Genomic DNA, 27,157 nt, shown 5'->3' on the forward strand with positions numbered 1-27,157 from the left:
CTTTAAATGTTTTTTTTGTTTTTTAATAATCCAAATGTATCATTTTCAGTTCAACTTTATTTTTTCAGGACACTTGGAAATATGTAGCAAGTTTTAACAAATCAACAGGGTCAGCAACATCCACGGTTCCTGACAAAATCTTCCTCTTCCTTTTTCACATTCTCTATATCTCTCTATCAATCTTCCATTCCATCATTCTCTCTGTGCATGGCTAATAGGACTTTCGCATTCAACATTTATAAATGCCAAAGGAAATATCAACGGTGTGTCGTAATGTACAACAGCAGACCTGACAGGTCTCCATCAGACGGAACACGCACCTGCAGGTCACCGCTTTAATTATTCATTCTCAACGGCCCTTATTCAACATTATCATCCACACATCTTTACACGGCTCCCTCTAAAAGCAGCACCCTTCACCTCCTTTACTCAAACAAACAACTTAACAAGAAAACAAGAGAGGAGGAGAGTGGAAAAGAAAGAGGGCTGTCATTATTGCTGGAGGTTATTACGGTATGAGCGTAAAGCAAACACTAATGCTCCCAGACACAGCTTGACACCCTGTCAGAATACCTCAAAGGCGGAATTTACACACATTTTAGTCCCCAAACACACATACATCCTCTTCTTAGCCTCTCACAGGTTTGAACTGTCAGTCTCCCTAAGGGGGTGAATCCACTACTGTTTACTCTCTGCCTTTGTTTCTCCAGCGAAGCTGTTGCGATGCCTCCGAGAGCAAAAGAAGAGAGCCGTACAGGGGGAAAAAAGAGAGAAAAGGCGGGGAGGATGGGGGACACCTCTGAATGTCAGAGGATGATGAGATTTCACAGTCTCTAAATCTCGATTTCGTCTGTGCCAGTTTAACTAGCTCTTAATTAAAGCTGCCTTCTCTCGCTCACTCAGACTTACTCGCACAGCGAGAACGAGCCAGGTTACAGCTGCCTGCATAATGACATAATTACCATAGTCGTAAGAACAGTGGCTGTTTAATGTCTGAAGGTATACATGGATATAACACCATGTCTCTGCTTCTGAAGAGACAAAAGAACAGATTCAACATCCTTGAGAGACGCAGAAGAACGTTTCAGACTGATTAGCTGCTTCCCTGAAGCATCGGAGAAGAACACAAGTTCTGAAATTTTCCTGCCAGTGATTTCCAAATGTGGCATCCCCACTGTAATTACAAGACCATTAACAGGAAGACAAAATCTGTGTTAAACATGGCATTACTCTCTGCGGCTAATGACAGACATGTCATAGATCCCCCAGTTGTGTCAAACTAGCAAACATAATTTTTCTGCCATCTCCACTTGGTCTTGAACCTAAAAAGTCTTTCACTTTATCAAAGTCTGAATTATCCTGCCATATCCGCCTACTGATTTTCTCATCAAACACGGAAATCCAATCAAATTAAAACAAAATCCACAAATGTATGTCAAATTTTGTTACTTGAAGCGTTAATCATGGGGCGAAAAGGGGAGATTGTGTCAGGTGATGCTTGATTGGGGTTGACAGGTGTCAGAATGCTGCTGGTCTCGAACCTGCCGCTGATGGTGATCTCGTCCACGGCATAGTAGCGATGGCGGAAAGGAACCGTTGCCTCTTGAGTGTGGTACTGGCCGTGGAGAAGGATTCTCACATGTGAGGCTCTCACAAACTCTTGTAGGGCGGCACTGTTGTAGAAGTCGTTGTAGCCCGGTCGCAGGTTTGGCTCGGGTGTTAGCATGCTGAAGGTGATATTTCCGCGGGAGTATGGTATATCACTGAAACAAAAGACAAAACAAAAAAAGTCAATTTAGTTTGCAATTCAGCCTTCAGTTCTCAGGTAGTTTGATTGACAGGCGATCTGACCAAGTCAGGAGAGTTAGTAGATCAACATCGGTGGATTTGAACTAGAACAACGGTGTGTACTACTGACGTCTTTCCACGGTTGAAGCAACATTCATTCTGATGTAAAATGTTTTTTTTTGATGCTATAAATTAACTACTGTAGAAGGAAGAGATGATCGGTTCACGAGCAGCATTAAGTTAGGCTCTACAGTGATCTGTCACGACACATTACAGAGCCACAAAACCGTATTTATTGTTTAAATTTCTTAAAAAAATGACCAAATTTGAAAGTTGAGATTTTGTGCCATATTACAAGTAACCTGCTCTGTCCTGTCTGTCAGCGCGTTGTCAGTGTCATCTTTGCTCCGCGATGTATTTTTCACTGTGTGTGAACATGGTGTGGTGTGAGAGTAGCATGACTTGTCGGACATAGCAACAGTAACTAAAGGGGGCGGGTCTTTGCGAACGGTCAATTGTTAAAAGAGTACAGCTAAAAATGACGACATATTGTTAATTTTAATTTGTTTCCCCGGTCTTGGAAAACCTAAATCCTTTATATGAGGGAATTCTTAAAGTGTGATTTCCAGACCTGGAAAAGTCAAGAAATGTATATAATGAATATGAATTTTAAAGTTATGTCAACCCCTAATATATTTTCAAGCAAAAACTGCTAATTGCACAAAACAAAAACAACAAAACATCCAATAATAATAATAATAAAAAACACTGGAAATGTCATGTAAATGCATTGGTCATAGAAGGTATGTACCCTGAAAAAGATTTTTAGCATTTTGGGTGCTTTTAAATTACTTTCGCCATAAGTAAAAGAGTGGCCTGTGTTATTCTTCAGCATTTCCCATTTGTAGAAAGTAAGCCTTCCAGGAATGTGGATGTGTAAATTATGACAACTTTCATTCTTGGGTGAACTAAACCCTTTAAATGGTTACAAACAGAAAATGTAACCTATATCATCCTACTGACTTATAAAAGAAAGAAAAAATAATACAAATCATGCGTCTTAAGCTTTGAATGTGTGAGTGATTGAAAGAGACCGAGAACTTCAAGTTTTGACATAGCAGTGTAACACGTTGTCAGGTTGAAAATGAAACATGTCACAAGCTACTGAAATGAACAAACATCAAAGAAATTGGAAAAGCAAAGGTCTTTCCTTTGTATCTCAGAACTACTAAGAGAAAATTTCACTAATACAGATTTAAAATATAGTTCGGGGTTTGAAAGGGTGATTTCTTAAAGGGCAGGAATAAATAGGGTGAATGAGAGAGTTCTCAAAGTCTTTCCAGGGGCAGGACAGGTATAGCCCCTGCTGCATTATTCACTCTCAAGAAAGATCCACAGAGCGCTTCTGCACGTTCCGGCCCTAATGCTGGTAGACTTATCCAGGACAAACCTGTGTGAAGAAAGTATTTTGTCACAATCTCTCTCTCTCTCTCTTTTCATCTACCTTTGCTCTCTTTGTCTCTCTCTCCCCACATACTCTGATGTGACATGTCTTAAAAATCTAAGTGCAGACCCTTAAGTCACTGGGTCTAAGATATTGTTTGTAAATAATGTAAATATTCGGACAAGTAAAGTGGTGAAACATCTGGTCAGTAGAACCAAACTTATCAGGATGCATAGCCTACATGATAAACATATTCATCATGAGCTAACTTAAAATGTAGTGTGATTTTATGTAGATCAGTTTTTTTTAACACCTTCCATTGTTCTTCCCATATAGTTGTTTTTCAACTTTTTATTTAAATTAACAGAAACTGAGAGCATTGATGTATTGAAGTAATTAACCATGAAATCAAAAAATGATTCAAGAAAAGAAAAAAACTGTTATTGAGTGTAGAAGATTTTTTTAGTTTACATATTATTTAATTAATAATAATGGTTTAATTCATAAAGTAATTCTGCGGCACATTTAGAAGTTTAGAAGCAAGTGGGCCCCGGCCCCCTGGCTGAGAACCACTGATGGTATGTGCTTCAATATTGCTTTTCAGATATCAAATGACTGTAGGAAGAATTACAAGAACTCAAAGAACACTCCTCAAGAAGATTTCTCAAAACACCACAGACAGTGTGAGGAGAAGGCGACGAACTGCCAGTGTTGAGGGTACGGTAATTCACTTTTTTCAAATAACTAGTAAAGTAACGCATTACTACAAACAAAATATCTTTATTTATGTCATTCTTTGTGAAGTAGCTACTTAATCGCATCATTTAAATATGACTTACACTAATGATTTTTGTGAGGGTCAATTATGCATGTTTCTGTTTATGTACCATCAAAAAAGACACATGAACTGCAGTTTATCATCATAAATAGTTACTATAACCCTCTCAGCCCGAGCCTATTAAAATAACTGTCCTCATTTTCTCTGTATGCATGAGAAACCAGGTGCTTGTGTGGTCCATAACATCTAAGTCTCTCTGCTGTCTTGATTGCAGCCAAGGACAGCAGAGATCAGATGTGTGCAGCCTGGACCGCAGCCAAGAGCAGCATTTTCCTCCCTATTCTCCTCCTAGATCCTCCAAAAGCTCCTAGACTCCCACTAAATGACAATCCACTGCTTTTATCAAAGTGGGAACTTGTCTCAACCCACTTTGATACAGCTTACCTGGCAGGAATCATTTGTTCAAGGACTGTTATCAGATTCAGAAGCGCCTGTTGATGGACTAACGGACATATAGAGCGCATGTGTGTGTGTGTGTGTGTGTGTGTGTGTGTGTGTGTGTGTGTGTGTATACAGTACCTAGGCAACTGTAGGCAGTTTACAGAATCAGGACGATCCAAAGGCCCGTTATCCTCCATCCCAAAGTAGCTGCAGTTCTTGGCCAGGAACTGCCAGTCCTTCCATTCTGAGTTCCTGATCGTCTTCCTTTGAATGCGGACTGCTTCAGGCTGAGCGTTGAGGAATTGGAGAATCACGTAGAAAACCTGTAAAGGAAGCATGCAAAATTGACAGAGGGTGAAATATGCATGAAATACTAAACAGCAATGGATTATCTATTATCTGCACAGCAACAGTCAATGCTCCGCTGCCTCCTAAAGCACGCCGGCGCTTTGAAGAACAGCTTGAAGCACCGCTTTACTCTTCCCTCTCCCTCTGTGGCTTCATTTTGAGGAGTTTGTCGAGAAACTGGTTGCAGCTTTGACTAAGTGGACACTTCAAAGTCTGTGTGGTGGTGTGTTTTATCTGGTATTGAGAGGAGAGACTGAGGCAGAGCTGCATAAATCCTCTACTTCTTTACAGCTGGACTCTCTGCTTGGCTTGGCTTAGCCACATGGATGACTGAGCGACTCACTCAGACACACACAAAGGACTTTAGGTCGGCTTTAGTGTATTCAAATGGAAAAGACGCTACCCAGTGTCTGGATTTGAAAAAGCAGCCACACAAATAGACAGTGGCGGGTTGAAACTTACTTTAAATCAGTTGTTATCAACCAAGGCCCGGGGACCACTAGGGGACCTCTGCAAACTTCCAGGGGCATCCCATTAAGTCTTAAAATGATTTAAATGCTGTTATATTAATTACAATACCAAAAAAAACTGCTAAAAATAAAGACTTGTAACATTAAACTGACATATTTTTGAGTTTATTTATTTTTATTACATGAGTACTTCAGGTACTTATCAGCTTAGAAATTAGGGTGTTCGAATATTGTCTTGGACAAATTGAGTCAAAAAGGTTGAGAACCACTGCTTCAAACAATATGGTTTCTTGATTTTCTGTAAAGTAAACTAATATCAAGTTAAACTAACTTTAAAGCATATAGTGTTTTTACTCTTGATGCTCTGTAAACTAATTTAATATCAAGATAAACTATAAACCCTAATAAATACTCTTCTAAATGGACAGCATTAACAAAGTAGCCATTTTTGTTGGTCCTGGAACAACATTCCCAACAAGCCACTTATTGATGGGTATGTACCTGGTACTGTCCATTCTCCAGATCTATAGTGATGGTTATTCCTTTGTCCAGCAGCTCTAAAGTGGGAAAGATGGAGGAGATCCAGGTGGTTCCGATGTCATTGTCATTGATGTAATGCAGTGGGTGGGCGTCCTGGTTCAGGCGGAGCACTTTGTTATGGGTGGTATCATTGGCTGCATTGGGGATGCAGTACCTCTCCACTAAGGGGTGCACTCTGGGGTGGCTGGCGAGGCAGCGGCATGTGGACTGGCTGTGTAGTTGAGGGAATTGCCCAGCGTACACCTCTTCAATCTCTCTGAAATACAGAAATGTATCATTTAAAATTGTTCATATCCGTTTTTCTAAACTGGTTTCGCTTCAGCGTGTGATGTTAATGTCCTGTGACTTTATGCTTACCTGTTTGTTAATGTCTTTGGATAAAATCTAAAATCCTGCATCCTTCCAATGAATTGATTTGACCCTGGGGAGAAAAAGAAAGGAAAGTCAATGGCCGCTATTGAAGACGGTCTGCAGGATCCATAGCAACTAGTGGATTACCTTATCTGTGTCTTTATTTGAGTTAAAGAGACACTTGCTGCATGGTGGGATCTATTATGCTTATTTACAGTTCTCTGTGAGCATTAATCCCACCGGCAGGATGGGCGGCATAGATCCAAGCCTAAACGTGTGGGTCCATCTACATCACCAGATAAGATATAATTCCTTCTGTTCTAATAACTGGCTCTGTTTGAGATGTTATATGGATGTTTGCCCTGAAATCTTTTCATCTTTGTGTGCTGAGTCTGTGTTTTATATGAGATATTGTTGCTGTATTTATATAGCACATTTATTAATAAAAACATGAATTAAAGAAGTTTATATGCATATATGAAAACACAAGACAAGACATGCCAAGCCAAAGGAAAATTTTACATTTATATATAATGATAAAAGCATTTATGGTAATACAGACAACGATGACTTAATAAACCAGTCTGTACACCAGAAAAGAGATTATTCAATATTAAATGACATGATCGAATAGACATAAATTCGAAAAGAAATAAAAATGTTAGGATCTAAAATAATTTATGTTTTTGAAAGAAGTCTCTTTTGCTCAACAAGACATGTGAAAAACCTGTATTGGTGCTCGTGAAAAATTCTTATTATCATCAATGATGAAAATAGTTGTGCTGCTTAATATTTTTGTGGGAACCGTGAAAAATAAAAAGTGGAAATAGTTTTGTGTAACTATGTTCATGTATTTTCTGTCCCTTGAACATTTAATGAATCATTGCTGAATAAAAATATTGATTTCTTTAAAAATATATATATATATATATTACAGACCCAAAACATTTTAAAGGTAGTGTAAACTTGTTTCATTAAACAGTGTGAAATGTGCATATCCTAAATATGACCATAAAAATTAAATTTGGAAACAGAGAATAAAATATTCATACCGAAATTTGTATTTTTATGCTCTGGTCAAAAGTTTCATATGGCATCATGTTTGCCTGAACCCAGCATTGGACTTTAAATCTTATAAGAAATCCTTCCATGCTTTGTCCACATGAGCTCTACATGAATCAAACAAGCATTTCAGACCCCTGGGCTCGGGATGTAGAGTTTATAATGTGTGCAAAATGGATTACACAGACTGCAACTTTCATATGAAGCTGTTCTGTGTGTGCATGTTTGACAGTAAATGATGCATGCTCTCTTTGAAGACTATATGCAATGGGTTGCTTCCTTGTTTTTTCTGTGTCATTTAGGAAACTAGTAGCAGTGGTTACCAATTTTTTATGCCCTCTAAGAGATTTGGGCAAATTTTTTGTCATTTTTGCACTAACAAACACAGCAATGTTGAGCTTAGATTAGAATGACAGCAGAGTGAACTTAAAGAAACTTTAGCAAGTCTATACTATTTGTGGATGTGTATTCAAAATGTGTGTGTCTGTGTGGGTGTGTGATTGTGTGTGCATTTCATTCCCTGGGGGTATTACAGAAATCCCATCTCATCTCATTTATGAGGAGATTATTTGTTGCCATATGGTCACCCCTGACCTATATAAACTCCAACTATGATTAGTTGCAGGCTTATGAATATTTCTATAATGGAAAAATGTAACATGTCTGCAAATTAGTGTGTCCTTTTCTGCACTCGAATCGAGTGATAGGAAACGGTGTGATTCTGGGGAAAAAAACTGTTGGACAGGGATAGTTACAGCTTTGTATAAATCAGCTTTTCGAATTTAAATCAAATATATAAATGTGCATATTAAAAACTGAAAGATCAATGTAGAAGTACAGAAATCATTACCGTTAGAACTCCTACCGATCCACAGAGCACTCTCTGAGGTGATGTCATCAACAGGTCCTGCTAGGGTTTGTGTGTCCAAAGCTGTGCCATCCTCCTCTAGACCATTCAGGAACAAGCTCACACTTGTGTCGTGCATCTATGGATTCATCAGGAAAATGAAGAATGAGTGCAATGCTGATTATAAATAAACATTTCATTCAATACTGAAATATATTGCTAAAAATAGTTTAATTTATATGTAATATTTATGTTTTCTATGGCTGATGATTGTGGATACTCTTTCAGAAAACGGCCCTTCATCATATTCATATTTGCATGTTCTTTCACAGTCTTCTTTTTAAAAAGGTGCATGGAAATAAGTCAACTAAAAAAATCCATAAGGATGAAGGCAGCGTTAGACTGGAGGATGCTTAAGCTGCTCTCTTTCATGGCCACTGATTGAAAACTGTAGAGGCTATTCTTGAAATCTCTAACCGGCCAATGACTTGCTGCTGAGATCTGAAGCAACGTCATAGTGATGTAAATGAATCTTGAAGTGCTTCATCCCATTTACTAGCCCTGCAGACTCTTGAAAGAGCTCTGGTACTCCCATTGTTGCTTTTTTCCCTCTTCCATTCTAGTAACTGTTGCTTTGGGAGAATAATGAGGGTATTTTTTCAACCGTAGCATCAAAGTGTTTATGACAAAATATTTAAGCAATATTAGACATATAAGATGGTTCTGATTCAGCCCAAAAAGCCCAATTGGTATAGCCTACTGCTTTTATGCAACCGTTTAATAAACAAATAAATAAAAAAGTTAATATTGAGCAAATTATTTTTTAGGCAACGAAATTAGTTCCAAATAAAACCGACAATCAAGATTAATGTCATCAAGCAACACACAGACTGAAGGCAGCAACTACAACATTCAGCTACTATCCAAGAAGGCCTAAAATGCCTGGAGACATCAATTCATTAGCATTCCCATTCATGACCTCATGGCGATGCTGATTGGCTGATGGCACCACAAGAATATGCACAGCCCTTTGCAAGTGATATCCTTAGGCTGTGATGTCCAAGACAGCAGACGGGAAAAATATTACATTCAAGTTCATTTTATACTCTTATAAATTAGGCACTGATAAAATATCTCTTATAATATAATGAAATATATTTAAATGTAAAACAAATGTTCTAAGAACACAATAATAGCACATTTTTTCTGCCACATGGATAGTGTTGTTACAGCATCTAGCAGTAGGGGCTAAGGCGCTATGCTAACCAGCCAAATATGGCTGCTTGGTACATTCTGACTCCACCTGCATTCACTCCAGCAGGAAATTGGACTATACCATTTCAATTAGGAATGAGGGGCCCTACTTCTTCTTGTCACATTTCATTTGCAGTAGTTTCAATGCTTAATTTGTGCATTACTTTATTTGTTCTAAATTGTTTTTCGGTAATGCCTTAAATAAGGTCTGTGGTTAATTCAATATATTTTCATTCTAATATATTGTCTTGAAAAAGGCGGTTGCTTACAAGTGACTGAGGCTGGAATTTTCGTCCGATTTTGAGCCGAATTCTGACTCGTGCGACTCATTTTCGGGTCGGGACGATTTTCAGCTTTGTCGTGCAGTGTACAGGGAGAAAAGAGGCGATTAACCTCTCTTAAAGTCTGTGAAATTATTGCGTGGCAAATTAATTATAATAGCCTATCAATTAAATAATAAAAGTAGGCCTTCCTACCTAGGAAATCCAGAGTTCTCACGAGAGCACAAATTGAATTTGCTCAGCGAGTTACTCTTGCATTGAGTAATGATGCTCATTAACTATGCCCTTGTATCCGAGCTGCACCAATCACATCGGGGTATCTGATATAGGTGGGCCACAGGCGAGCTAAACAAATGACGACAGCGCTGTGACGTCGAAGTAATTCGTAAACATTGCAAGATGGCTGCTGAAATCGCACAGAAATCGCACAGTGTATGCCTGCCTCAAATGTTAAAGTTACAGCGGTTGTCTGGGACATTAAACGCAATCACGCGAAACAGGAAAACTCATCTACTCACTAATACTTTGTTGGTTTCTTTTTGTTCTAGCAAATTATTTGAACTAAAAGTTTCCAACTTGTAGATATGAAAGAAACATTTTTGGAAGCTTAACGGTGCCTACGTTGAAGTCGTGCATCCATGGTGTAATGTATCTAGCCTAACTTTAGTTTTTTACTTCTGAAAATTGTATTTAGGCTTCAAAATTCATAAAAGTTGTGAAGATCATCTTGATCAACAAAACATGTAAATGTCATTAAATTTAGTTGGTCACAGAGCAAATTTTCTGCAATAATCCAAACGCCAATGAAAAAAATCCTATTGGCTTTTTGCAGAGGGAATCAAGGTAATGCTTCATTGTACAGTATGTGGCTTTTTTATGTGTAAAAACCATGATATATGAATATGGTATTCAAAAGCCATACACTGCTCTTCTGAGTTTTTTTTTTTTTTTTTTTTGCCCATTTTTATGAGCTGATCATTATGTCATTATCAACCCCGGCATGTTTCTTTTAAAAGGTGGAGAACAAAAGTCCTTTCTGTTTTGAACTACTTGTGTCCAAAGTCAATCACGTGGTTAGCTCATGTTGTGTTAGAATGCATGTGCAAAGTGTGTGTTTGTAGTGTGGGTTTGGTCACTGGTCTGACTCTGACCTGTCTGGAACGCTGCCTTATGAGATCAAACTGGTGTGGAGGTGGTTTCAGCTCTACGGCAGATTAATAACTGGACGTTCTTTGGAGCTCTTAGTAACGTACTAATCAGCAGGTGCTGACATCTTAAAAGCTCCTCTCTGCTCAAATTGAAAAAGGGATATTTAATCTGCACAGGGATTTACCAGAATGTGCAACAAATTTATACCATTATTTATATAACAATGGCTATTTAGCAAAGGTCCAACTAGCAGCAGACAGAAACTACTGCTGAAACTAACAATAATTTAGTCCTAAAGTATTGTGGTTTTACGTACAGTAGGCACAAAAAAACTATATAAATATTGGAAATGGTGGAAAAAGTAAATTTACAGTGTAAACTCTGTGGGAAACGACAATGCTAAGATACAACAACACCCTGAAAACACAGAGCCAAATGTGTAACTTTATCACTAGCTGACATTAAGAAATAGTAATTCTGCACAACAAGGTCTTTAAATGGATCACATAATGGAAAAGGCAAGCTAATCATTCTTCATCATTTGAAGAGAAAGATTGAAACTTGCAAAAACTGCCTGTTAGACCATTAGCAGTGAAGTCATGAGAAGGAGACAGATTATTACACTTTATATTAGACTCAACAGCAAACTCGCAGCCCATAAGATTTGCCTCCAATGGTTTAAATGAAAGCAAAAAATATCAGGAAGAAAGATGGAAAAACCTGGGGGAAATAATAATAATAAAATATAACCTCTTTAAACTGAAGCAGACCGTCTGACATGAGATTTATGAAATACTTAAAACCCTTTTTGTGTGTTAAAGAAAGACAATTTAGCCAACAGGGAAAACAACAGGGCACAATCTTTCTCAAATCTAACTGGGGGCTTTTTATATCAGTGATTTCATAATTCACACCGAAAACAATGTTGTGATCTTTGGGCTTGGACCATAAAGCAGGGCTAGATACAAGCTTAACCTGAAGCCAAGTCGTCTGCAGCAGCGTGAGTGACAAACCATTCCATGATAAAGCCCTTTCCATTTCGGCACTGGAGGAGCTGTCAGGGCCTCTAGAAATATTCCACTCTGGATGAGGGTATCAGCGCCAGCAATCCTCCTCTTTTAACGCTGATACCTGCCGGAGCCCTGCCCTTCTATCTGAATGCACACTCTCTCCCGCCACCTCATACACACTCACACATACATAACCGCAAACATGTGAGATGTTTTATTTATGGCTTATACCAAGGCCTCCCTGTGATTCTTATCATTTAAATGAAGCAAAAAGGTTTTCATATTTGTAATTTGTTGCATTATCACATGTTTCATAATGCACTGAGGGGCCAGTGTAGTGATGTGAAATATAACTAGCACAGACAGGAAGTTTGCAGCGTTGCTATTGATGCCAGGGCTTCTCTTCACTGTCCACCATTACAGCGCGAAGAAAACTGATGAAAAGCCAATTTCAGCTTTATCACATTAACGCAGCCATGAGAGAGAAACATTTGTTCTACTCAAGTACACTAAAGATACAATTACCAATCTCACATATACATGTTTTATATCAGCCTTCTTTCTCCTGCTGTGAGGATGGCAACAATATATTAAGACTAGCATGACAGTTTATTTAAGAAAAGAAAATTGTCTCTGTGGTGCTGGAGAAGTCAGAAATATATAAGGCAATGTGTCAGGGCTTTTAATAAAGGTAATAACTCTTGAGAGGCTATGCTTTACACAGAAAGCATATCATGAGATTTTTTTTGACACAGTTTACTGTGTCTGCTCTGAATGGAACAGGAATTATTTTAACCAACTAGGTTTTCAATACAATGTATTATTAGTATAGTTTCTACAGTTAGAGTTATGTGTCAATAAAAAATAAATAAATGCTGAGGACCCAGGCATAAAATAGCAGCAGATAAGCGTTTATTTATTTATTGTTCCTTTCATATTTTTGTTTGTTCCATATTGACACCGCAATGATTAGGCTAGTAGCATAAAATACTAAGTCTGATTACCAAATGCTCAAGCAGTGACTATGCATTACAGAATGGATGCGACTGCAACTTTGACATTTTAAACTAGGAAATTAGTAAATATTCATAAACCCCACTGTCTGTAAACATATGGCATAATTGTTTTACTGGAAGCTGTTTGTTTTTACAGCATCATTAATGGTCTTCTTGCTGGGAAAATTACTGATGCAGGAATACCTAGATTTGTGGTGAGTTACATTCTTTTTATATCAAGATAATGATTTCAAGTAGACTGTTTCTTGAAAACATGACATTTACAAGCAATTTACAAGTGCAAATGTTCCTAATTGATCCGGTTGTCATTAAGGATATTAATCAAACATGCTCTCTCACCAGTGAGCGAGGAGGGTGAATTCAATGTAGCTTCAATGCAACAATGGAAAGAGCAATATCTGCTGTAAAAGTGATTTCCAAAAGAGATTTTTCCTGTTATCTCCCTTTTCTCTTAGGTACTTGTGTCTGCCTCTAAAAGTAGAAACATTATGCAAATCTATGGCTATACTGCTAATGCACAGAGTAGTTGCACAAAATGCTCTCTGAGAAGCCATAACAAAAGGTAAGGTTTAAGACAATCCACCAGCAGACCAATAAATATGCATTTATGCCAGCGTCTTTGCTTTTTTATAAAGTGGTGTTTGCTTGTTTGCTAAGGCAAGCATCACTATATTGCTTATTCTGATTACTTGAACTCATTTGACTCAAACTACTGGTTCGTGTTGAAATGTAATATGTAGGATTAGGGAGTTTGTTCAAATGTGTCATGTATATAATGCATTATAGCCCTTCAAAATCATGGGATGTTAAAGCAGTTAAAATGTTGATATAACCTTTATGGAATTGGAAATCAGACCAAGTAAGTGAGCACATACATCATTCACTTGCAAGATTACCAGTCCTGAACAACCATCAAAGTAAAATAACCAAGCCCACATTTCATGTAGCCTCTCATTATTTATTACCTCCAAAGATGAAATATATAATTGAGCCAATGTCGTGCATATGTGATGTTTTCTGTTTGATGAATTGCCGTTTATTTAGAAATGCCGGAAATGTTTAACATGCAGGCGCGCATTTTAGCGTCTGACTTATTGCCGTCCGGCCTTATTTATGTAGTGCGCTGAGTGCTGGTGTGTTCATATGACTTTGCTGTACACTTTACAGATTGTGGATGCAGGGGCAGCGTGCCACGAGCTACCCATCCATCTCCTGACAGGCTTCAGATCCAGGACTGTACACTTCATTTTTTCCTCTACCCATCCCTCTCGCGCCTTTCACTAGCAATAAACACATGCTAACCAGGCAGAAGGGCAGTGGCAGCTAAACAGAGGAGACGTAATCAGCTCCGCCACATCTGCAAAGAGCCGCGACCCCGCAGCTATGACAGATTACGGGACTCCGCTGCGGCCACACAATGCATTTGATCTGTCTGATCAACACGGACGATTTCCGGGATGGCACTCGCCCCGTGGCCGTACGCCCGTCTGTCATTGTTACTCACGCCTGGTCTGAGAGACATAATATACAGTGAAATTCCGCATATCGACTTATGGCCATTACCAGTTTCGCAGGGAGCTCTGCCACTCAGCATTGCCCTTTTTGATTTATATCCATCCGCCGCTGATCTTCTCTGACTTTAATCTGAATAAAGACTCCTGAGAAAACTTGCCAAGGAAAGCCTATCTCTGGGTGAACGTTTAATTCCGTCTGACATTGATGCGCTGAAACGCCTATAAACGCCTCGACGGGCCAGATTAAACAATGCTCTGTTCGTCATTGCTGGCAGTTCTCAAAAGGCCAGTGTATTTTTCTTTCGATGCGACACGTAATTTAAACCAGTATATTCATAAGCACTGCGAGGAAGTGCCACCCATGTCCTGAAGAAGTCAACTCCAGGAGCTTACAGCAGCAAAGACTCTAATTTCCTGTCAACACTTTGGGGTGATTTATTCACCACTCGTGGCCTCCGGTGCCCGTAGACAGTGAGCTGGGGAAAGGTGGAAGCTCTCCTTGCCTCCATCCACCTTGTTTCACCTTCACTTGCGCTGCCAATCAGTCTCCATCACTCTGGGTGGCACGAGAAGCTCTGAAAGGTCAGCTGACCCGCTGCCAGCTCCCCTGCCAGAGCCAGAGGGCAGCCTGATAGCAGTGCTGATGTCTCCTCTGCTTCAGATTGACTCCTGCGCTTCGACAAAGTTTATTCACAGCACACCTTTATCTATAAAGATAAACATCATGACATCATGATATTCAAATGTATATTTTCCATTTTTTGTTCTAGATTTTCAGTGTTTTATTGTGAAAAGCAATGAAAAATAAGCTGCAACCACAGCTCACAACAACAAGAAGTGAGGGCTTTGAGTCTATTTGTGTTAAAGACTGTATTACTAAACATATACTGTGAAAGCGAGCTGCCTACAGGCCTTTATTATACTGCATGATCTTTTTTTCCCTCACACAGATAGTTTGACTCGAGGCAGCCAGCTACCCTTTGCCAACCCCACCATCTCACCCCGGTTTTAGTGGTCCTCTGGCTCAAGGGGCCCTGGGCCACAGGCTGGCTGGCCTACTTATCTTTGGGTGGGGTGAAGTTCATGCAGGGTGATGAGGCATGTGCACATTCGGGTTAAGAGCTTGAGACTCGGCAGCTCTTGGCCAAAACAAATGTCCCCGGAGAACGAGTGTCTACCACAGTGCAAGCCTCTGCGATCGAAATGGCACGGCCAAGGCCTAGACCCTTGTGGAAGATCTAATTGTGCGTGAAAATGTTCATTAACTTGTGGAATTCTCACGAACTTCGAACAGCCAAAGACAACATATAAACAGCCACAAGAGCGCAGTTTCAGAACACTTGCTGGAGCTGGAGAACATAGGCTACTGTTATTGGGCACGTGCCCTCTCAGATTTTTGAGCCAAGTGGATTTTTAAGGATATTTGGCCAAAAAATGATTTGAATGTTTAAAAAAAAAGAAGTAAATGTGAGGTCAAATTTGCACAAAGGTTCCATTGTCTACTGTCAATAGCGTAGTGATGTATAAAGCACAGTTCACACTTGAAGTCACTTTCTAACCAAGCAGCTTTCTGTATGTTAACAGGGCAAATTTATGTGACCAAATTGAACCCATTGCGAAATCTGTGAGGGGAGATCTTTCACCCTCATGCAAATTGCAATCACGTGAATTCCTATTGAAATGACAGAATTTGGCAGAACAACGGTAAATGTCATTGCACCTTTACACGATTATTGAAGAAGAAAAAAACACGTATACACACCTAAATTTGCTAAGTGCAATCAAATCCAGTGTCTATTTAACATAATTGTATATTCAAGAATATATGATAGGCTATTCAATGCTTTTTAACTGTTCAATAAATAAGAGGATAATATTGAGTTGTCTAAAAAAGCATTTGACATTTCTAGTTTCTTGTCTATTTTTGCTCAGCCAACAGTAAGGTGCAAATGAAGTCAAGCAGAATTAACTGTTGCAGGTCTCTGCGCAACACACAATCAAGAGTTGAGTTGATCAATTCAGTTGTATAACGTAGGGTGAACTCAAAAACAAAGGAGAGCTGGATCAAAATGCAGCGAGTTTATTGAAAAAAATAAACATAAACAAATGAAACACAAAGGTCAGCGAAACATACTCATAAAGACAGGGATGTCTTTGTCTTTTTTTAAAGAATCAGTTTTTTTTTTTATCCGGGTATTTCTTGTAGAGATAGTCACTTGTTCGACTTGTGAATGAATTGAGGTTTGTTTTTAAATTAATCGGTTTATTCAACAACTCAAATGGATGTAGTATATCTATTCCAAGAACGCAAAAAACGGACTTGCGTTCTCGTGGAGACCGGTCTTGACAGGCGACCTTGAAAGAACAAACCCGGAAGGACGAGAGGACACAAAACGCATCCTTGTGAGAATTGAGATATGCTGTGATCTTGTTGCTCAACTGACCGTCCCAGCATATTATAAGTAGTGGCTAATGCACAATAGATAAACATCACAAACAATTGTCACAACCAGTTAAAACAATTCTTTCATATTATTATAAACATTATTTTCATATAATTTTATATATATATATTTTCAGCTTCTAAATAGAAAAGGAAACTGATTATGGTTTTATTTCAGCTTCTAAATGGAAGAAGCTTAGTAACTCAGGCGTAACTCAGTTCTGTTTGACACAGGCAAGGCCTCTACTTGGCATCACAGCAGCTTTTTAAATTGTAACCAAACACGAGATCTGAAAGATGGAGCAGACAAAACAATGGTTGTGACACGGATACCCTATAGTGGACAAGATGTAGATGTGATAATGTCCACTTCACCAGCAAATAACTCCATCAAAAGAGTCCCAACCTTTATATGCAAGAACAATGAAGTTTAAAACATTTATAAGAGCAAGTTTTGTCATGACAGGTACCTGACACGCATTGATATGATAATTCAGATTTACATTGAGGAACTGCTGTAATCACTGCTCCTCCTTGGCATTTACATTTTCAACTTTCCCTCTTCGACGACTCTTTTCATGTGTCAGCTAAGCTGTGATACGTTCACGGTTTTGAACTGACGTGCAAAGAGAGACAAAAAGAACACTGTTGTACTTTTCCTCCCTGCCGAGTCTTATGCCACTCGATACTTGCTTGATCTCAATTATGGCCCACATCTTCAGAGAGACAAATTACTCACAATAAGCAGTGCAACAAACAACTGACAGGAGCCCACTGTCGCTCCTCATCGTCATCCGAGCAGGCAGCATAAAAGGCATATCACTCTTCTCTAGCTTCTCCTCCTCTGTTGCTCTCACTCTCCTCTTAAAGTAATGACTACGGACAAGCACCTACAGATCAACTCCTCTTTTCTTTTTCCCTGAAGCCTTTCTAAATGCTGTAATGTTGTATTCCGTTTGAGTGTTTCTCTTTTCCTCCGCTCTCTTTATCTTGGAGTTTCCTTTGACTATAGAGGCTTCCTCCACAGACGGCAGAAAGACAGCTACCTGTCAGGTCGCTTAATTATTTGGCGGTCTGCTTTTTACAAAACCATACTGGCAGACAGTAGCCGAGTAAATGACAACAAATAATCTCAAACTGACCCTGACGGAATGTGAATGTAAAGTGATAGCGCTTATGCTAAAAACCCAGGCTTACCTGTATATTATAGTTTTATATTCCAGATTATAATTGTTAAAAGTAGGAAGAAAAAGCAAGAGGTAATGATACATGACAGACAAACAACATGTAAAGATAAGATCTAAAGATAATGGCATGGATGGTTTTGGATGGTCAACCACTCCAGTTAATTTTCAACCAGAATTGGAAATATTTGATTTTACTTTGTTAAACCTATAAAACAAAAAAATAATTTAAAATAAATAAAAAATAGTGTCAATAAAATAAAATTTAAATGACGACATGTAGCCTATTTTGGATAGTACCTCTCAACATTGTGGTAGATATAATTAATTAGTACAAATTCAAATTAAAAGTTAAATCTACATTATTTGTTGTCGATCATCGTCGATGGTTGATCTCTCCATGCTGAACTTTGTGCTTTGTTACTTTTAATATAAAAAAAGTCTTTTCATGTTCATTTTATTACGGAATCTAAACAAGAAATACCATTTTGGCCCTCTTTAATGTGGCGTGACAGATCATTGTAGCGCCTTAGTTCAGGCAGCGCGGAGTGCACGTGAATGGGATCATCTCTCTTTGCTTTACTACTAGTTACAGCATGAAATAAACATGAATGAACATCAGAAAGATACAGTACAACTTCCCAAAATCAGTAGCAGTCTCATGTAATCGCTCAATCAGTGTTTCAACCAGGAAACAGTCTAGTAATGTTCCATTTTACCTCAGAAAAGCCATAAAATGTCCATAAACTCGATAGTTAGCTACAAAAAAATTAACTCTAGAGAGGATAATTTTGCTAAATATATGCACTAGGTGAAGCGGAGTGCCTAAAACCCCCTTAGCTGTTCTAAATTCACTGTAAAACACGGCTTCAAGGGGCTTATTGCTTTTAAAAAACGGTTAGGCTATTCCATAAAAATATTCATTTTAATATATATTTTATTCATAAAATAAACACCAGCAACGAAAAATATAACGTTATAACTTATTTATTCCTCCGCCAAGCGATGTAGTTCCAAAGAGGTTGCCAAGCAACACATGCAGCAACAAGTTGCACAGTAATACTAATGTAACGCGGTCACATGTGTATGTTTGTTGAGTAATTTACAACGGCTTTGAACACGGCTCAACCAATCAGAATCAAGGACCGGAACTATCCATTTTATAATACATAGGCTAATCTTTGTATTTGTGCTTAATCTGTTCTTCAATATTTCATGTTTGAATAAATCAGTTATGTTTTTATGACAGACACCATTTAAATGTTTATATTAAAAAAATAAGTAAAAACATAATAATGTAATTATTAAAGTTATTATAAAGTTGTTATGATAAAACATTCCTAATGTAGGCCTATACCTTATGTATAATTTAAATGTGTAGCATAAACAAGTTAGTTAATTTTAACCTTTATTATTAATGTACCAACTGGGGTTCCCTAGTTTACATCATTAGTTGAGAGATTTTTTTTTTGTGTTTGAGAATATTTGCCATGTACTATCCTGATACATACCCCAATTAATTAATAACAAATTTAATTGAATCAAAATCAGAATCGAATTGAATCAAATCACAAGCTTGTGAATCTAAATCGAATTGTAATATTTGTGTCAACACACAGTGACCCCATTGGTCACTGAGGTCGACTAGTAAGTTTATGCTGATTTTTTTTATGCTTAAACACAGACTTCTCAGACAGGGGTTTCCGACCTTGGATATAGCCTAACTTTTCAATGGGATAAGTGACAGAAATTCAACGGGATAAGTGACAGAATTTCAACATAAATAGGCTTTTTACAATCATAGTCATAACAAAAAGCTCTCTGCCATGTTCTCATGCTCAGCCACTTTTCAACACATTTTAACAAAATTGCATAATCTGTAATCTCCATTTTTTGTGAGGACTACAATATTTCAATGCAATAAAAAGAGTTTTGCACAGTCAAAAGGTCTATATATCGATTTTAAAAAGATGTGTAAAGGACAGATGCATAATGCATTTATATCTTTGTTGAATAGCTACGTACATACATGATGAAAAAAACTGAAACCAGATACTTAGACTATGTCAGTAATAGCCCTCCGCAAGTAGACCACCATGAAGAGTTAAGGCTGAAAATAGGCTAATTTTGTCCCTGGAATACAGTGACCGGCCTGCAGTTTAAATTCCTAATGGGCACAGAGAATATATCTTATATAGTCCAAGTCAAGGCTGTCGCAGGAAGGGAACATATTACCTCTGAATTTGTGGGAAGGATCTCATTATCATAATAATGTTTTCTGTCCCAGAAGTCAACCTGCTATTCATAATCTCAACGATTGCAATTTAAAGCCATAATAATCACTACTATTGTAAGGTAATACTCTCCACAGACAGAGCACTCTGTTTCCTGATGCTGGCCAAGTTTATCCTCTACTCTTTCTCCTCTCGTTTCTGATACAGGCAGCCATTCGCAAAACTGAACAATGCCAGAGCGCCAGTCCTGATGGGGCTGACTGGTACTTTGTCTGTGCAAAGGGCATAGAAAGCCGAGAATGAAACATGACCCAGCAATTCCAAGTTTTTGTGCTCTTCATATTTGCATCGCTGCATTGGATGTGGATCATTCTTTGAAAACAAAGGAGAGGCAAAAGCAGCTGAGTATTTCTGACAGGAATGAAGCAGGAGCGACTGGGCCTGGTGTGTGTGTTGATATGTATTCAGAGCGGGGTGTGTGAGGGGCTGACCTGCTCTCTTCCCCCTTCCTGCCCTCACAGCTGCAGGAAAGCAGATGTTTACCACTGTAATTAACGCCTTCTATTCATGCATCTTGTCCAAAGTGGAAATCTGTTGTGACATGGGTTCAGCGGGAACCTGCTGCGGGTTCTCTCGACACAATATTAATATCAATATTTTCCAGCAGCTAATTACCTCAGATATGAATGGAGCGTGATTTAGTGTTGCCAGAGCAACACTACATGACACTTGACTATGCTTATTATATTATTTTTTTCTGCAGTGCTAGAAAAAATATTAATCAACACTGTCAGCTCAGCAACATATATTTTAAAGCACAATACATTAAAATAATCTTAATCACATCAAGTGCCTTAATGTATATGTATATATATATATATATACCACCTCTGAAACCACTTTGTCAACATAACCAATGCCACAATAATATCACAGCTATCTACAAGCAATCCAAACAAATCCTGATGAATAAAATCAAGTTCTGCCCTATTTCCCAATATAAATAACCACAGAAAGAGTAAGAGACTAGAAACATGCTGCCTACCTGTAGAGCCATGTGTGTCCAGTGGCCAATGCTAATGTGACCTGCAGTCTTCATGCTTATGGAGAAGTTTTGTCTGCTCTGAATGCTGTGGTGGATCTGAATGTCTTCCTCCGAGACTGTCACCAGAATCACCAGTCTGCCCATTGCGCTCTTTTCGATTAAAGTCCTGCACATTAGGAAAATAAACATTAATGATCGGATGAGACCAATTTAGGTATTCAAAACATGCACCATAAAAGAATATCCAACATTTTGCATTGCATAATACATCTTTATATTAAGCGCTTTCATAACATTTCATATAGAACAGTGAAAGACATTAGTAAACAATCAATACACCTTTAAAAGATCGGCTATGAAAATCCAACAACCCTCTTTTACTGGGAAATTCCTTGCCGTCTGAAATGAATATCACTCTGACATTTATGCATGTTGTATCAATATTTTCCATTTGCCTTTTCTTGTTACTCAAAAACACCCTCATACACTGTCATATGAAACACCATTACAGACGTTTTACGGGAAACGGCAGCATTTACGAACACAGGCCACCGCATCCAATAAATCATAAAGCATTTGTACTCAGTTTGCGGCTGGCCCCGGAGTCAGAAACATCTCACCTATAGCCAAGCTTTGCTGCCTGCTCCACTTGCAATTAGGCCAGGCTTCTCAAGGGAAGGCAACATTTTAGTATACAATATGTCTAGTAAGGCAAGTGTTCCAAAAAACTCCGTCTGAGCAGTGTATATTTTTATGTCATATTACCAAGGGGATCTTAGGCAAGGTATTAAACACACGACAATTAATTCACTATGAGAACAGAATAAACACGCACGCCTGTTGACTCTGCCTCGCGCCACTTCAAGGAGAGAACGCGTCGGATGAACCGCCTTGACCGCACAGACTCACTTATTTATTTTTCAACACTACACGCTGGTGGCTTTCTCTCTCTCTTTTCATGCTCTGCACTTGATATAAAATGCTGAAACAGTTGTTCTTCTTCTATAGCCTCTCTGACTCCATCCTTTCATCCCATCACCCACTTTCAACTATATCATTTTCTGTGCTGTGGAAAAACAAAGTGGCCTTTGAGTTGATGCTTTTTGTCAGAGCTCAGGAAACACTGTGGCAATTTCATTTCATTGATCTAAAACTGGCCACAGCTGGTCTTGCCGGAGCAGAGCAAACAGGGCTCAGAGCTTTTTCAACTTGGCAGGACTCCTCACAGAATGTATTCCATGTACCAACACGGTTTCAAAGTGGAGATACAACAGAGGAAATGTCTGAAAATGAGGTGAGGACAACCAACAGCTGAGTGGGGATCAACTACACAGGAAAAGCTATTTTGAATAAAACCAGCTCTGGCAAGGCGAGCGGTCGAGCTAATCCATATCGGGTTTAGATCATACAGCGGTGTTCTAACAAGTCATTATTTTCCTGGAACGGAACAGGTATTGAAACTGATCTGGTTGATTAAGTAAAATATTCACTCTCTAAGTGACAGAAACACTTGCACTGCCTCTCTGATCTTCTTAAGGGAAAATTCTGGACGTGTGTCTACTTACATTACAGTGTCTTGCTCGAGTTTCAGCCACAACGTTAGAGTAAATGAGCTTGCTTGGCCGAAGCTTAGAGTTGAGGGGGAAGCCGGACAACCTCTCGAGGTGGGAAAGGTGAAGCTGGTGGAATCAGCCTCTGCACCTGGGCGGTGGTCTTGTGCATCACCTTTCCAACACGTGCTCACACCTGTGGCGAAAATGTCGGTGTAGTCTGGCGTAGAGGAACTATATGGACACTCTTGGATACAGAACTTCTGGATACAGGTGAGGAGATCCTCCTGAACCTGGCCGGCTTGACAGAAAGTACTCCTTTCAGGAATTCCACATGTGGCCCTTGTCGGCGTGGTGCTGACAGATTTATATGCCCCTATGTTCTCGAGCCTGGGGAAGTTGCCCTGAGGGGCAACCAGGCTGAGGGAGGCATAAAAGCCTAGGGTGTACAGTAATAACATAGCACCTTTGTGCCCAAGGAGCCAATTCGTCGTTGGTGCCGAGGTTGCCTCCTGATGTAGTGATGTTAAATAAGTAATGATGGTCATGCCGGTGGTGACATTTTTACAGTCCAGTGCCTTGGGTAAGGCAGCGCAGCTTAATGGCACAATGTCAAAGAGGAGGCCAAAGCCTTCACATGATAGCTAGGATTTGGGCCCGTCAAAGTCCTGTAGAAAACCAAAGGGAGAAAGGAAGAGCAAAATCATATGTGAAAACATATTTATGAAAAATATTATACCCTGACACCCTCCCTGAGGCTCTTAGGATTTCACTTGATGCAAGAAAAGCTTAACAATTACTTTTGCTGGTGAATCTGAATTGCACTGGGCAAGGGCATGGCTTTCTACAATGAATTCAAGTGGTATTACAAAGAGGAGAGTGATAACCTTTCTAAAATGATGTACAGTAAATACATAAAATACATACAAAAAAGAGATGAAAAACAAACCAGGTAGGTTTATAGTTTCTTCTTTCTTTTAAAAAAACCTGCATAAATCCAGAGTAACAGTCTACAAGATTGATGATTGAGCGCGAGATCAACCTCGTTCATGTTACCATCAAAGCGGGCTATTTGCCATGTATTTGAACATACGGTGGCCAAGAGAGCTCACATGCAAATAGAAAACCAACCAAATACAGAAACGCTCTGCAAAATACTCAGCAACCAAATAGCCTACACCCACTGCAAATACTCACAAAGCAACCAAATACAAAACAGACTGCAAATAGCTCCAGGAAAACAACACCAGGAAATTAAGAAAACATGTTCATCAGTTTGCCAACACATGTGCTGCAAACACTGGCAACGCAACCAAATACAGAAACGGCAATGGTTTAAGGGGATCCCAACAAGTAACGAACCTGCGCTTGTTCAATGTCTTCTCGTCAGTGGTATTCACCTGAAATTAGTTTTTTTTTTACATTCTGATCTGTGCTTGAGTTGTGACTATTTGCAGCATGTTTCTTTATTTGGTTGCAATGTGAGTATTTGCAGCACGTTTCTGTAGGCTATCTGGTTTGCCATACAAACAGGTTGCTAGAGCCAATCGTATTGACTTTGTATCAGAATTAAGAAAAAGAGCAAAAAGAAACCCTGTGGGAAATTTTGAGGGGTCGACGTTTTAAAGGACTTTAAGGTTCTCCAGTCCTCACGCGACAATTGTATTTCGGTCCCTTTATCTACCCATCAAATAATGTTAAGACCTAAACAAAACACTTACGTTTTTGTGATTATAGTTTGTGATACGTTAAAAAAATAATAATAATAATAATCAGGGGTGCACATAACTGGTACGCAGGTACGCATGCGCGACAAAAATCAGGAATGCGTAATGCCACTTGTGTTACTACGCGCCTTTGCGTACTTTAAGGGTAACTGTCGCCAAAATGCAACATAGGCAGTGTTCATTTAATTTTTTCACGTCCACGTCAACGAATAAAAACTAGACGGAAATTATGGAGGGACGATTGGGGAAGAGATCCAGTCAGAACTGATTTGCGTTTGTGGTCGATGCGCACATTTGAATTGTAACGTGCTGATCTACCCGGCGCACACGAGTTGGCATGCGCTTGATGCATGTCTCAAATCGTTAAAAAAACGTCTTGGATAAAGAGAAGAGCAGACATGGATAGATCTGAATAAGAGAGACTTATTATACCGAGTAAGAGAGACTTATATACCGAATAATTCGGTATGCTTTTCTGTGCGAACACACACGACCCGAAGCGTGCAGTCCTGCACATAGACAGCGCGCAAGGACTGAATTGAGCTCTCTTTCGCATCTGAATGGACAAATACACACAACATTATGTCTAAATGTCAGTTTTGGAGAGCATTCACGTAAACACAGTCGGTTATGTCTTTACAGAACGTACAGTGCATCAGTGCAATTGGATCTGCATTCTGCACACTCGGTCTTAAAGTGACAGTGCGTAATAAACCTAATGCCTTCTGTACACTTAATATTGATCAAATAACAAAATAAAAAGAGAAAATTCACTGCTGTTTAATATCTTTAATAAGGATTCATTATATTTAATTTATACAAATAAATATATCTGAACAATCAAATAATACTTTAAATAAATCTTTTCCAAAGGTGTTTTCTATCATTTTAGGTAGTTTTTTCCCCCCACGCTGATGTAAATTTAAGTGTAAGTTTTTTTAATTAGTTTGGTTTTAGTTAGTTATTTTCTGCTATAAAAACGGGAATGTGACGTCATGATTGACAGCTGTGGCTACGCTACATTATGGGTTGAGTACCAAACACCATCTCCTGGTACTCACCTGAGTAACTCACTGAAAAAGTTATGTGCACCCCTGATAATAATAATTCAGTGATAATGTCAGCTTGACGTTTTCCCCTCTGGCAGCACACTGTTACTATGGTTACCTCAGGCAACCGCGACATCTATTTTACGACTTCTATTTAGTGTAACGTTAACGTTACTCTGACAAAAGTTTTGTGCCTACTGAGACATTGAAAACGCTCTTTGTACACTTCTAAGTAAAATAATACATACGTTTAAGCCCCCAATGTTTTGTTTGGACTTTCTTAATTAGCCTGCTGCCCTGCCTAAACCCACCATACGCACCATGAACAAACCCAATGGCTGTATTGTTAAACGTCTTGATTAGTATTTAATGAATAGAAGGAATGTGTCGCATTAAACTAATAACGTTACAAGCCAATATTAACGCGGAAAAGACACATTAGAGATCCATAGGCTACGTGAGACTGAAAACAGACTATAGTCTTACCTCGGCGCATGATGATCAAGGAGCGCGTGGCCACTCTGAGCAAAGCAGATTATGAGAGTTTGCCATCTGCTCCTGTCCAGAACTTGAACGCTCGATCACACTAAAACAATTTACCGAAATGCTGATAAATAACATACACGTACATATCCGCCACGAATAAAAACAAAACACCTGTTGGCATCATTGATCGGTCGCTGGAGGAAGATGTCAGTGTTACATTACGTCTCGATTTAACAAGTGGATCTCTTGGCTCAGGAACGCCACTCGACGTCGCTAAGCAACCCAGCACAGAGTTGCACATTCAGGTGCTGGACTCCGGGAGGGGAAAGCAGGACAAAGGATTAAAGAGAGGGGGGCTGAATGAATGCACTATGTAGGGATGTCTGAGTATTATTATGGTCCATGACGCAATGGCTCACTCTGATCACTGGATGGCATTACATTGGCCAAATGTCGCATCCTTCTTTGTGCGTCTTAAACCCACTTGATATGGGCGTAAATGAAACAACCCTTATATGTGATACGCCTGCTTTAACTCTCAGAGACCCGAGTATAGACATTAATTATATGTTTTGACTTTCTTGAGAAGCTTTAGGCCTACTAGTAATCTAGGAGAATGAGATTTGGATACACCTGTGTGACACACAAGTTTGTGGAATATTGTCTTCACTTCATTGATGCCCTTTAAAATATGCATTCATATTTAGAGGCCTACAGTGCAGTTGCTTTGACCTTTATGAAAGTCTGTTCATCTCAGAGCAGTCCCCATGCATTTGCGGTAGTTTCATAGGCTAAAAAGTAGAGCTAAAAGTAGGCTTTGTTGTGTGAATAGCCTACAGTGTTATAACCTAGCCTAATAATCACATGATGTTGCATTTTTACTACACTTAGGCCTATTTTTGTCAGATGTAATAATTTTTCAATCAACATGTTAAGAATAAAAAAATAAATAACAAAGGTCAATATTTGGGAAATTTGTTCCAAAAATAGACTAAAAGCAAAGGTTGGGCATACAGCACATCTACATTTAACCTAAATATTAAATTGAATGATTGTTAGCATATAGTCCACTCATTCACACAAGTTTAAGCGACATGAAACACTTTCATAAAAATGCAAGTACTAAATAATTATGCTATTATGCAA

The 27,157-nt window shown here is 38.9% G+C and overlaps 1 protein-coding gene across 1 annotated transcript in view; it reads right to left on the reverse strand.

Annotated features, from left to right (window-relative positions):
- Positions 1 to 26,310, reverse strand: part of ush2a (Usher syndrome 2A (autosomal recessive, mild)) — a 207,058-nt gene extending 180,748 nt beyond the window's left edge. The window contains exons 1-8 of the mRNA XM_079632841.1: positions 26,012 to 26,310; positions 22,765 to 23,417; positions 21,200 to 21,365; positions 8,073 to 8,208; positions 6,167 to 6,230; positions 5,771 to 6,065; positions 4,590 to 4,774; positions 1,542 to 1,763 (exon numbers count right to left, since the gene is read on the reverse strand). Of these exons, the coding sequence (XP_079488967.1) occupies positions 1,542 to 1,763; positions 4,590 to 4,774; positions 5,771 to 6,065; positions 6,167 to 6,230; positions 8,073 to 8,208; positions 21,200 to 21,365; positions 22,765 to 23,297 (1,601 nt within the window). The 5' untranslated portion in view covers positions 23,298 to 23,417; positions 26,012 to 26,310. The remainder of the gene's footprint in view (positions 1 to 1,541; positions 1,764 to 4,589; positions 4,775 to 5,770; positions 6,066 to 6,166; positions 6,231 to 8,072; positions 8,209 to 21,199; positions 21,366 to 22,764; positions 23,418 to 26,011) is intronic.
- Between the last annotated feature and the right edge of the window lie 847 nt (positions 26,311 to 27,157).

The sequence above is a fragment of the Phoxinus phoxinus genome, assembly GCF_949152265.1.
Source record: "Phoxinus phoxinus genome assembly, chromosome: 13".
Taxonomy (NCBI): domain Eukaryota; kingdom Metazoa; phylum Chordata; class Actinopteri; order Cypriniformes; family Leuciscidae; genus Phoxinus; species Phoxinus phoxinus.